Here is an 11,144-nt window from a genome sequence, read left to right on the forward strand (position 1 = left end):
AGGGGCCCCACCCCCCCCCCCCCCCCCCCACATGACCCAAAGAGATGATGTCTGAGGCAACAGCCTCTGGCTGCCTCATTACCGGGGTGGCTCTGCTGCTTCTGTAAAAACACCCAAACAATTAGATGCCGATAGTCTTCTTCCTAGTGCGTCACGTCTGTCAGAGTTGGGTATTCAATATTTAGAACACTCTACTGTGAATAAAGTAGTATTAATTGCACCATCCGTTATTTTAGGAGCTGAGAGAGGACAATGTCATCCTCATCGAGACCAAGACCATGCTGGAGGAGCAATTGACCTCGGCCCGGGCCCGGACGGACAAACTGCATGAGCTAGAGAAAGAGAACCTTCAGCTGAAATCCAAAATACACGACATGGAGCTGGTGAGAAAAGCCATTGTGTAATGCATGTCAGTACGTTATAACTGCAGATGAGGGAAGATGAAAGTTCTCAATAGACAGCAGATTAACCTGCACCCAGGACATTTAAAGGAGAACTATGAGGTGAGTGCTTTCCACTCACCTCATAGTTCTAGCTGACCTGTGACAATGAGACTGTCACAGGTCGGCTCAGTAGATCGGGAGGTGAGCGAACATATACCGGCGTTCGCTCACCTCTCGATCCTGTCACGGCTCTCTGCCATGACAGGGGAGGGGCTGGATTCCCCGCTCCGATCTGCCAGCGCTGACTGGCGGAACGGACGGGGGAGGGGGCGGGTACAGCTGGCTCTGCCTCTAGATAGGCAGAGCCAGCTGTCACTCACGCAGCTGGGCGGATCTCGACATCGATGTCGGGATCCGCTGCGGCGTCTCAGTATACCGCTGCGGCGTCTCAGTATACCGCGAGCTGTAGCTCCCTATATACTGAGCCTAGGGTGACGGGAGGACGCTTGTTTGTGTCCTCCCGTTACCCTAAGGAGAACTATGGGGAAAAGCCCTGACCCCATAGTTCTCCTTTTAATAAAAACAAAAATTGTGAATGAAGGAAGTAGTTCCACGATTTGCAGTATGGGCATAGTTTGAAGGCAACTTGCACTTGTTTTCAGACACTGCAAACTGAACACTAACAGGGTTATTCACAAAAAGGGTGAAGAGTTTGGAGAAGGCCGGAGAAGTGAACAATCTAGGACAAAAAATCTGATTTTGGAAAAATTCTCCAATTCAGCTCACAGTTCAGCTGTTTTGTCCTAGATGGTTCACGTCTGCCTTCTCCAAACTCTTCACCCTTTTGTGAATAGCCCTGTAAATCTTGTTGGTTTAATTTCGGTCAGATCATCATCATCATCATCTGATGATCAGTTTCTTATCCAATCATTTTATCTACATTATCTACATAATCATTTGATTAACATTAAGTATTTATCATATGGTCTTGTTACACTATATGTCCAAAAGGTTGTAGAACCCTAACCATCTCACCTACAATGTTTGGCCAACACTGTGTGGATCTCCAAGTGATTGAGTTCACGTGTTTCCAGTGAAGAATACAGTTAATGCTACAGCATACAAAGACATTGTACACAATTGTGGGCTTCCAAGCTTGTATTAACACTTTTTGGTGAATTTTGGTGAATGTCTTTTTTCCTTTTCCACCATGACTGTCCCTTGTGTACAAAGCCAACTTTATCAAGACATGGTAGGTTTGACCAGTTTGGTGTGGATTAACTCAAGGGGCTTTCACTGAGCCCTAATGAACATCTTTGGGATGAAATGCTGATTGTAAACCCAGGTCTTCTCATCTAGCATCAGTACCTGTCCTCACAAATGGGCACAAATCCCCACAGACACATTTTATAATCTTGAGTACAGCCTTCCTAGAAGTGTGGAGGCTGCTAAAGCCACAAAGGAGTTGGCAATTGGCTATTATTGGCCATGGTGTTGGAATGAGATGCCCAACAAACAAGTGTGATGGTCTGGTGTTCACAAACTCTTGGACCTCCTAGTGTAGTGTAATTTTCTACCTGGCAGAATCCTTTTTATAAGGGACTGTATTATATTGTCAGGACCGTTACTCGGATAAGAGCCGCATCGAGGAACTGTTGGAGGAGAACATGGTGCTGGAAATCGCTCAGAAGCAGAGTATGAACGAGTCCACTCAGCTGGGCTGGGAACTGGAGCAGCTTTCTCGCAGCACCGACCTGTCTGATGGTGAGTGGCCGAAGGTCAGGAGTTTCTCACCAGCTTTGCGGGCTGCTTTTCTGTTGAGAAGCTTCCAAGGTCTTTAACATTTAGGTAATTGTATGTAGCTATACCTTTCTCCTAACCAGAGCTCAGAACTATGGCTAATGACTATAACAACAATATAAAGTAGATTGTGGAAAAGGCAAAAAAGGTCTTCTCTGCAGAATTGCTGGGCTTCTGGACTGGGCCTTCTTTGAGCCCATCCACCTTTTAGTTAGTGATTTTTTTCAGTCAGAGCCTCTGCTGTTTTGAATTGAGAAAAAACAGAGAAGTTAGTTTGGGCATTGTACCACCCTGTACCAGGCTAGCCTTCAACTCCTTGGAATTCCATAGCAAGTTATGAACTGTGTGGCCAGACAACACTGGACTGTCTGCTGCCCCAGGACCATCCCAATGCAAAGCACTAGGGTAGGAAGCCAATGATAAGGTCTTAAAGTGTATGTAAAGGCCATTTTATGTTTAATTTTGGATAGAGTGTGGAACGCTTGGACCCCTTGTCAGGTTTTCTATGCTGTTTGGGTCCCTTCTAGGGATATTCACTCTTTATGTGTCCTTGTGACCTTTGTCACGAGAGAGAAGGTGATGGGAAATACAAAATGTTATGGTTGTCAACAGTTGAAGAAATAGGTCACCAGCACTCAGAGTTTAAAAATGAATAAGTCCTTTTTATTGGACCATGGTGTCACGACAATCAAAAAGAGCCGACGTTTCGGGGCCACGCAGGGTCCCTTTCTCAAGGCAAAAGATGTGACCTTTTGAAGCCCATGGTTGTCAACAGGGCAAGAAGTGAGGGAGATCCTCCAATTAGGACACCTGTGAACGAGAACTGGGAATTTTGTTTGCGTCAGAGATTTCTTATAATTTCCTGTTCCTACTTCAGGACAGGAAGTGAAATATCCCTAGAAGGTCTCCAAAAGCAAAAATTTACCTACTATGGGCTTTATACTTCCATACTCCATCTAAGAGAAGAATTTTGCTTTTACATACACTTTATATCCTTTTCTAGTCCCCAGGAAAGACGGCAATAAAGCGCCCCTGGGAAAGTATTTAAAATTGATGACTACGATTATGTCGCTTTGTGAAAACGCTCATTTTTATACATAAGAGATGGCGATAACTTTCCTGGCACTCAAAACAGCCAGCCTGTTCTATGTGTATTACAAGTAAATTTAAAATTGCCCTCAGCATCCCGTTCAAGTAGTTTCGTGTTCTGGGTCACGTAAGGGGAAGACGGCACATAATGCAAACTTTAATTTTCTAATGGAGAATGCCAGACCGCCCCTGCCGGTGTTCTGTGCAAGGGTTTCAGGGATCAGGTTGTTTCTTAATTGCAGTGCACCGCTTCGGACGCTACGTAGAAAAGCGTAAACATAAAATCCGGACTGCGCTGTCTGACCACACGTAGCACAACAGCTCCCTCTAGTGACGTCGGGTCATTTATGCTCATGGTACCCATCCTATGGATTGTAAAGCTCATTTGGCTGTATGTAGCATTTTTTACATTCCTGGCCTATGTAATAGTGGGAGGTTTCCATGGTAATTTGGTTGTGTCAGTACGTTTTGAAGTAGACATAAACCTAGTTGCTTGTGTAGAGTTTAGCTTTAACCCTTAACCCCTTAAATGAGCCCTTAACACTAAATCCCCCTTCCACTAGTACTCTAAGCAGACCTGCAGCAAATATCAATGTAAACGTATTTATTTAAGCCCCTCTTTCCATCTCATAATGCCAAAAATAAAATATAAAACATCATCTGTAGGGAAAAAAGTGAAAAGTGAATTAATATACCTATAGTACCTCCTTACCAGCCCATTTTTAGTCTCCGTCTCCTCCCCTTCCCCAAGGCCATTTTATGTTTAATTTTGGATAGAGTGTGGAACGCTTGGACCCCTTGTCAGGTTTTCTATGCTGTTTGGGTCCCTTCTAGGGATATTCACTCTTTATGTGTCCTTGTGACCTTTGTCACGAGAGAGAAGGTGATGGGAAATACAAAATGTTATGGTTGTCAACAGTTGAAGAAATAGGTCACCAGCACTCAGAGTTTAAAAATGAATAAGTCCTTTTTATTGGACCATGGTGTCACGACAATCAAAAAGAGCCGACGTTTCGGGGCCACGCAGGGTCCCTTTCTCAAGGCAAAAGATGTGACCTTTTGAAGCCCATGGTTGTCAACAGGGCAAGAAGTGAGGGAGATCCTCCAATTAGGACACCTGTGAACGAGAACTGGGAATTTTGTTTGCGTCAGAGATTTCTTATAATTTCCTGTTCCTACTTCAGGACAGGAAGTGAAATATCCCTAGAAGGTCTCCAAAAGCAAAAATTTACCTACTATGGGCTTTATACTTCCATACTCCATCTAAGAGAAGAATTTTGCTTTTACATACACTTTATATCCTTTTCTAGTCCCCAGGAAAGACGGCAATAAAGCGCCCCTGGGAAAGTATTTAAAATTGATGACTACGATTATGTCGCTTTGTGAAAACGCTCATTTTTATACATAAGAGATGGCGATAACTTTCCTGGCACTCAAAACAGCCAGCCTGTTCTATGTGTATTACAAGTAAATTTAAAATTGCCCTCAGCATCCCGTTCAAGTAGTTTCGTGTTCTGGGTCACGTAAGGGGAAGACGGCACATAATGCAAACTTTAATTTTCTAATGGAGAATGCCAGACCGCCCCTGCCGGTGTTCTGTGCAAGGGTTTCAGGGATCAGGTTGTTTCTTAATTGCAGTGCACCGCTTCGGACGCTACGTAGAAAAGCGTAAACATAAAATCCGGACTGCGCTGTCTGACCACACGTAGCACAACAGCTCCCTCTAGTGACGTCGGGTCATTTATGCTCATGGTACCCATCCTATGGATTGTAAAGCTCATTTGGCTGTATGTAGCATTTTTTACATTCCTGGCCTATGTAATAGTGGGAGGTTTCCATGGTAATTTGGTTGTGTCAGTACGTTTTGAAGTAGACATAAACCTAGTTGCTTGTGTAGAGTTTAGCTTTAACCCTTAACCCCTTAAATGAGCCCTTAACACTAAATCCCCCTTCCACTAGTACTCTAAGCAGACCTGCAGCAAATATCAATGTAAACGTATTTATTTAAGCCCCTCTTTCCATCTCATAATGCCAAAAATAAAATATAAAACATCATCTGTAGGGAAAAAAGTGAAAAGTGAATTAATATACCTATAGTACCTCCTTACCAGCCCATTTTTAGTCTCCGTCTCCTCCCCTTCCCCATTTTCCTTCTGAATCCATTCGGTTACATATCTTCGGGTAACTATGCTCTTGGTGGTAGATCGCCGCCTATCTTTGGGTGACCATTGTATTGTAACAAAGATGTTGCTGGTTTATGAGTTGGCTTGTTGCACCATTCTGTTAGATGTCCAAGTTTCAGTTTTCTGTATTTTGTATCTTGTGTATCATATTGAATTGGAAAAAAATATATATATACCCACCTTATCCCTGTTGCTGCCTGTGGCTCCTAGGCGAGGGTCATGCCAGCATTCTTTGGTCAATGTCCTGGGAAATGTCAAGTGGCACAAGAGCATGATCTTTCCCAATGCTGTAGCATCATCTCACAAGACTTTGGGTACTTGCCATTCCTCAAGATATAGCCCAAAGTATGATAATGTCGTCGCCCCTCAGCATGGATGTCAGGGGAACGGTGTTTTGGACCGGAGTGGGCCCTTAACTGCAAAAAAACACATTTGTTTTAAAGTCCATATCATTTATTGGATGAAGCCCATGTTTATAAGGTGCTGACTTCTCTCTCACCTCAACAGCTAGGAAGTCATTTGTGTTTGAACTGAACGAGTCTGCGTCCAGTCGGATCCTCAAGTTGGAGAAGGAGAACCAGTCCCTGCAGAATATTATTGAGGAGCTAAGAGAGACTTCCATCAGCCTGGAGGAGAGCAGCCTGAAGGGCCAGGAGCTGGAGAAGGATAATCAGCAGCTCAGTAAGAAGGTTGGTTCCAGCAAATGAGAGAGATTGGCAATGGCTCAGCCCATCGGGGGGTGTTTAAAAGGGACAGTGAATACCACTGAGTTTACTCCATGCTGGGCTCTATGTTTTACAAGTCATTCATATAATGCATGCTGCAGTGTGGAGCTTGTGGTGTCCTTTGGAGCAGTCTTTGCAAAATGCTGTTCAGTTATAGGAGGAGAGTGCCAGTCAAACTCATGGGACTGGACTGCCCTTCTTTCCGATCTGACTCGGAGCAAGCAAAGTGCTCAGCTATAAATGGGGCAGTGGATTGTGGGTTTTTTTTATGCTGCCGTGGACCAGGCAAGTATAGCAGCTGCAGTATATTTTTGTTTTTCAGGATCTCTGGGGAATCTATTCACTTATGTTTTGCCCATAATGGGACTGGGATTTGAGTCCTGTCTACCCTTAATCTGCTAGTTATGTAAAACAAGGGGCATAGTTGTATTATAGTGAATTCAGCACTACAGTAATACAGAACAGGTTAAAAAATATATAAAAAATACCAGCAAAAGGCTGATATAAAGGAATTGCTTCTTCACTTTGTACAGAGTGTAATGAAAGAACAGTTTTATAGTGCAACTCACTGTCCTTGTGGGCTTAGGTGCATCTGCAAACTCACCATCCTTGGTAGTTACATTATCGGTCAAACTTTTTGGAATAGCCCCATTTTTCCAGTTTGAATTAAAATGTACGCAGCTCGATGTGCTTTAGAAATAAAACGTAGCGCAAATAAATTGAGATAATAATGAAATCATGGAAATGTTTTGGTTTACAGAATTGAAACCCCCTTCCTTGTTTTCCTTGTAAAGACATATCTTTTTGCTGGTCCCTGTGCCCAGGCTGGGGTGGTAGACCTGCTTGTACTGCATCTTCTGCTACTTTCCATTCGGTTACATATCTTCGGGTAACTATGCTCTTGGTGGTAGATCGCCGCCTATCTTTGGGTGACCATTGTATTGTAACAAAGATGTTGCTGGTTTATGAGTTGGCTTGTTGCACCATTCTGTTAGATGTCCAAGTTTCAGTTTTCTGTATTTTGTATCTTGTGTATCATATTGAATTGGAAAAAAATATATATATACCCACCTTATCCCTGTTGCTGCCTGTGGCTCCTAGGCGAGGGTCATGCCAGCATTCTTTGGTCAATGTCCTGGGAAATGTCAAGTGGCACAAGAGCATGATCTTTCCCAATGCTGTAGCATCATCTCACAAGACTTTGGGTACTTGCCATTCCTCAAGATATAGCCCAAAGTATGATAATGTCGTCGCCCCTCAGCATGGATGTCAGGGGAACGGTGTTTTGGACCGGAGTGGGCCCTTAACTGCAAAAAAACACATTTGTTTTAAAGTCCATATCATTTATTGGATGAAGCCCATGTTTATAAGGTGCTGACTTCTCTCTCACCTCAACAGCTAGGAAGTCATTTGTGTTTGAACTGAACGAGTCTGCGTCCAGTCGGATCCTCAAGTTGGAGAAGGAGAACCAGTCCCTGCAGAATATTATTGAGGAGCTAAGAGAGACTTCCATCAGCCTGGAGGAGAGCAGCCTGAAGGGCCAGGAGCTGGAGAAGGATAATCAGCAGCTCAGTAAGAAGGTTGGTTCCAGCAAATGAGAGAGATTGGCAATGGCTCAGCCCATCGGGGGGTGTTTAAAAGGGACAGTGAATACCACTGAGTTTACTCCATGCTGGGCTCTATGTTTTACAAGTCATTCATATAATGCATGCTGCAGTGTGGAGCTTGTGGTGTCCTTTGGAGCAGTCTTTGCAAAATGCTGTTCAGTTATAGGAGGAGAGTGCCAGTCAAACTCATGGGACTGGACTGCCCTTCTTTCCGATCTGACTCGGAGCAAGCAAAGTGCTCAGCTATAAATGGGGCAGTGGATTGTGGGTTTTTTTTATGCTGCCGTGGACCAGGCAAGTATAGCAGCTGCAGTATATTTTTGTTTTTCAGGATCTCTGGGGAATCTATTCACTTATGTTTTGCCCATAATGGGACTGGGATTTGAGTCCTGTCTACCCTTAATCTGCTAGTTATGTAAAACAAGGGGCATAGTTGTATTATAGTGAATTCAGCACTACAGTAATACAGAACAGGTTAAAAAATATATAAAAAATACCAGCAAAAGGCTGATATAAAGGAATTGCTTCTTCACTTTGTACAGAGTGTAATGAAAGAACAGTTTTATAGTGCAACTCACTGTCCTTGTGGGCTTAGGTGCATCTGCAAACTCACCATCCTTGGTAGTTACATTATCGGTCAAACTTTTTGGAATAGCCCCATTTTTCCAGTTTGAATTAAAATGTACGCAGCTCGATGTGCTTTAGAAATAAAACGTAGCGCAAATAAATTGAGATAATAATGAAATCATGGAAATGTTTTGGTTTACAGAATTGAATCTGAATTTTTGACTCCCCAAAGCAGCCTTCTTTTGCAGATATAAAAAGCTGATCACACTTGTATCAGTCATTCTGCCTTAGAAATGTTCTTATTATAATATAAAAATAATAAATATGGCCGTTTTTATTTAGTTGTTCCTAAGCCAACCTATGAACTCAATTACATTCCATTGTCTGTACAGATAGAGAACCTAAACATGCAGATTGAGAAGGAGAAGCAGAGCAGTGCTGACCTGGAGAGTCTTGGTGAGGATCTCCTGAAAGAGAAGGAGCAACTTTCTCAAGTTCTGGAGAATGTCAAGTCTGAGAAGGACAAGCAGGTGGGCCTAGCTAGCTGTGGAGACTTTTTTTCTCTTAATCGTGAATGTTTTTGTAAAGTCTACGTGCTTTTGTTTTACAGATTAAAGAGCTGAAACAAGAAAATAAGCACCTCTCCCAGGCGATGTCAGCTCTTCGACAGAGGGCGCAAGACAGCGCCGATTCCAGAGTGAAAGATGTGGAGATGGAGAATAAGATGCTGCATGAAACCATCACAGACACCAGCAGTAAGCTGAATGAGGTGGAACATGAAAAGAAGCAGCTACAGAAGGCCTTTGATCAGGTGAAGGAGAAGGCGGAAGGGGTAGAAGAGATGGGCAAGGAAATCCATCGACTAGAGAAGCAGAACGAAGTGTTAACCAAGAAAGTGTCCTCTATGAGGATTGTGGAAGAGAAGGTGGAGGCTCTCGAGAAAGAAAATGGCAAGTTAGAAGGAGAAAGTAGAATCCTGAAGAAATCTCTGGACACTTTGCAGAATGTTTCAATTCGTTTGGAGGTATTAGAAAATGAGAACAAGCAGTTGGATGAGGAGAACCTTGAACTGAGGAGAGCGGTGGAATCCATGAGGTTCTCCTGTACAAAAATAACGCAGATTGAGCGAGAAAATTCTGATCTTCAGAAGGAGAAAGAAGAGCTGCAGAAGAACGTGGAAGTGCTGAAGGCCTTGGGGAAGAAGTCTGAACGCCTAGAAGTCAGCTACCAAGGCCTGAGTGAAGAGAACTGGAGGCTTCAGCAGATGCTTGAGGCTGGAAACAAGAAGCTCCAGCAGTTGGAAGCCGAGCTTCAGGACACGGAGAAGGAAAATAAAGATCTTCAGAAGAACGTGGAGGAGTTTAGGATTTCCAACAAGCGACTGGAGAGGCTGGAGCAAGAGAAGAAAGTCACGGAGCAGGACTTAACCCAACTGGAGAAGGACAAGAAGATGTTGGAAAAGGAATCAAAAAGACTGTGGCAGCAGGTGGAGCTTAAAGATGCCATCTTGGATGACAACACTGTGAAGCTGGCTGACTTGGAGAAGGAAAACAAAACACTAGAGAAGGAGGTTAACAAGCTGCGGGAATCCTCTTCTAGAACTCGAGAGCTTGAGAAGGGGAACAAAGATCTGCTGCAACAGCTGACAGTAGATAAAAGAACACTAGCAACGTTAAGAGAGGTATGCAGAACAGTGAATAATCTTGATCCAATAACCAATGCCATGAATGCTGACTGTGTTCAGTGCAGTTTGCATGATTTTCAAGATTTCAAAGAAGCCTGTCATAAAAGAAACGGGGCCAAACTAACATAAATTCGCCAAAAGTAGGCCTGCATATATCTTCTTTTCTTCAGGTCTCATCCTGAGTGCCTAGAAACCCCTGACCCTGTGAGTGCTCAGTGTGGAAATGCATCTTCAGCTCCAGGTTGAACCTAATTACCCACCACATTGCTGTGTGTCATACATTGCATTGTGGATTGTGGGGGCCTGCTGGAGCATCTACTTGGGGATGAGCATCATGTACCTGGTTTCAGGGGGTCCTACAGCAATTAGGACAGGAGGTGGGAGTGAGAAGAAAAAAAACAACCTATAGCTTTCTGCAGCTTTTGTGTACCTATGATGTTTTTTTCTGTCTTCCCAAACCACTTCTGTTCTTTTGTCTTTGTGTCTGCTGTTCATTTTAGTCTTTTTTTTTTTTCTTCTTGCAGGATCTGGTCTTGGAAAAGCTGAAGACCCAACAAATGTCTAGCGAGCTGGACAAACTAAGTCTGGAGCTGGAGAAGATCGGGTTAAATAAAGAGTTGATGCTGCAAGATGAGAACAGCAATGCTGAGAAGTAAGGGGCATCTAACACGGGCATACACCAACTGCTAATGCAGCTCCAGCACTGCTTTGGGCTTTATCCCGTACCATCTGCAGTCTGTAGTTCAACATTCCCCAGCATAATGCCCTGTGCCGAGTTTCCTAGTTTCCAATTTGGAACCAGGAGCCTGCAATCTAGTTCCAAGATCAGGCTCTGACTGACCGCTCCAGTCTCAATTAATAATCCGGAACCACTTTGATTGGTTCCCGAGCATGTGTTGACTATGACAGCCATAGTGCTCATCTGGGTTTGTTTGCAAACCCCACCACACAATTAACCAATGCATACTAATGCTGATAAATTTGGTCTGGGAAACTAGCTTTCAATGACTTGTGGTCAGAAACAGTTAAAAAGGCAATCCACTTACAATTTAATCTTGAATTGTCTGGTGCACTGGGGGCAGGAGCTCTGGAGCCTGTGCATGGGG

General features: G+C 43.7%; 1 protein-coding gene across 1 annotated transcript in view; it reads left to right on the plus strand.

The window, feature by feature from the left end:
• Positions 1-11,144, plus strand: part of CCDC88C (coiled-coil domain containing 88C) — a 99,470-nt gene that overhangs the window by 54,800 nt on the left and 33,526 nt on the right. Inside the window, exons 11-17 of the mRNA XM_018558524.1 lie at positions 237-383; positions 2,003-2,147; positions 3,323-3,325; positions 5,963-6,144; positions 8,747-8,884; positions 8,965-10,035; positions 10,563-10,690. Coding sequence (XP_018414026.1) covers positions 237-383; positions 2,003-2,147; positions 3,323-3,325; positions 5,963-6,144; positions 8,747-8,884; positions 8,965-10,035; positions 10,563-10,690 — 1,814 coding nt within the window. The remainder of the gene's footprint in view (positions 1-236; positions 384-2,002; positions 2,148-3,322; positions 3,326-5,962; positions 6,145-8,746; positions 8,885-8,964; positions 10,036-10,562; positions 10,691-11,144) is intronic.

The sequence above is a fragment of the Nanorana parkeri genome, unplaced genomic scaffold (assembly GCF_000935625.1).
Source record: "Nanorana parkeri isolate BGI_ZX_2015 unplaced genomic scaffold, ASM93562v1 scaffold344, whole genome shotgun sequence".
NCBI classification, from domain to species: domain Eukaryota; kingdom Metazoa; phylum Chordata; class Amphibia; order Anura; family Dicroglossidae; genus Nanorana; species Nanorana parkeri.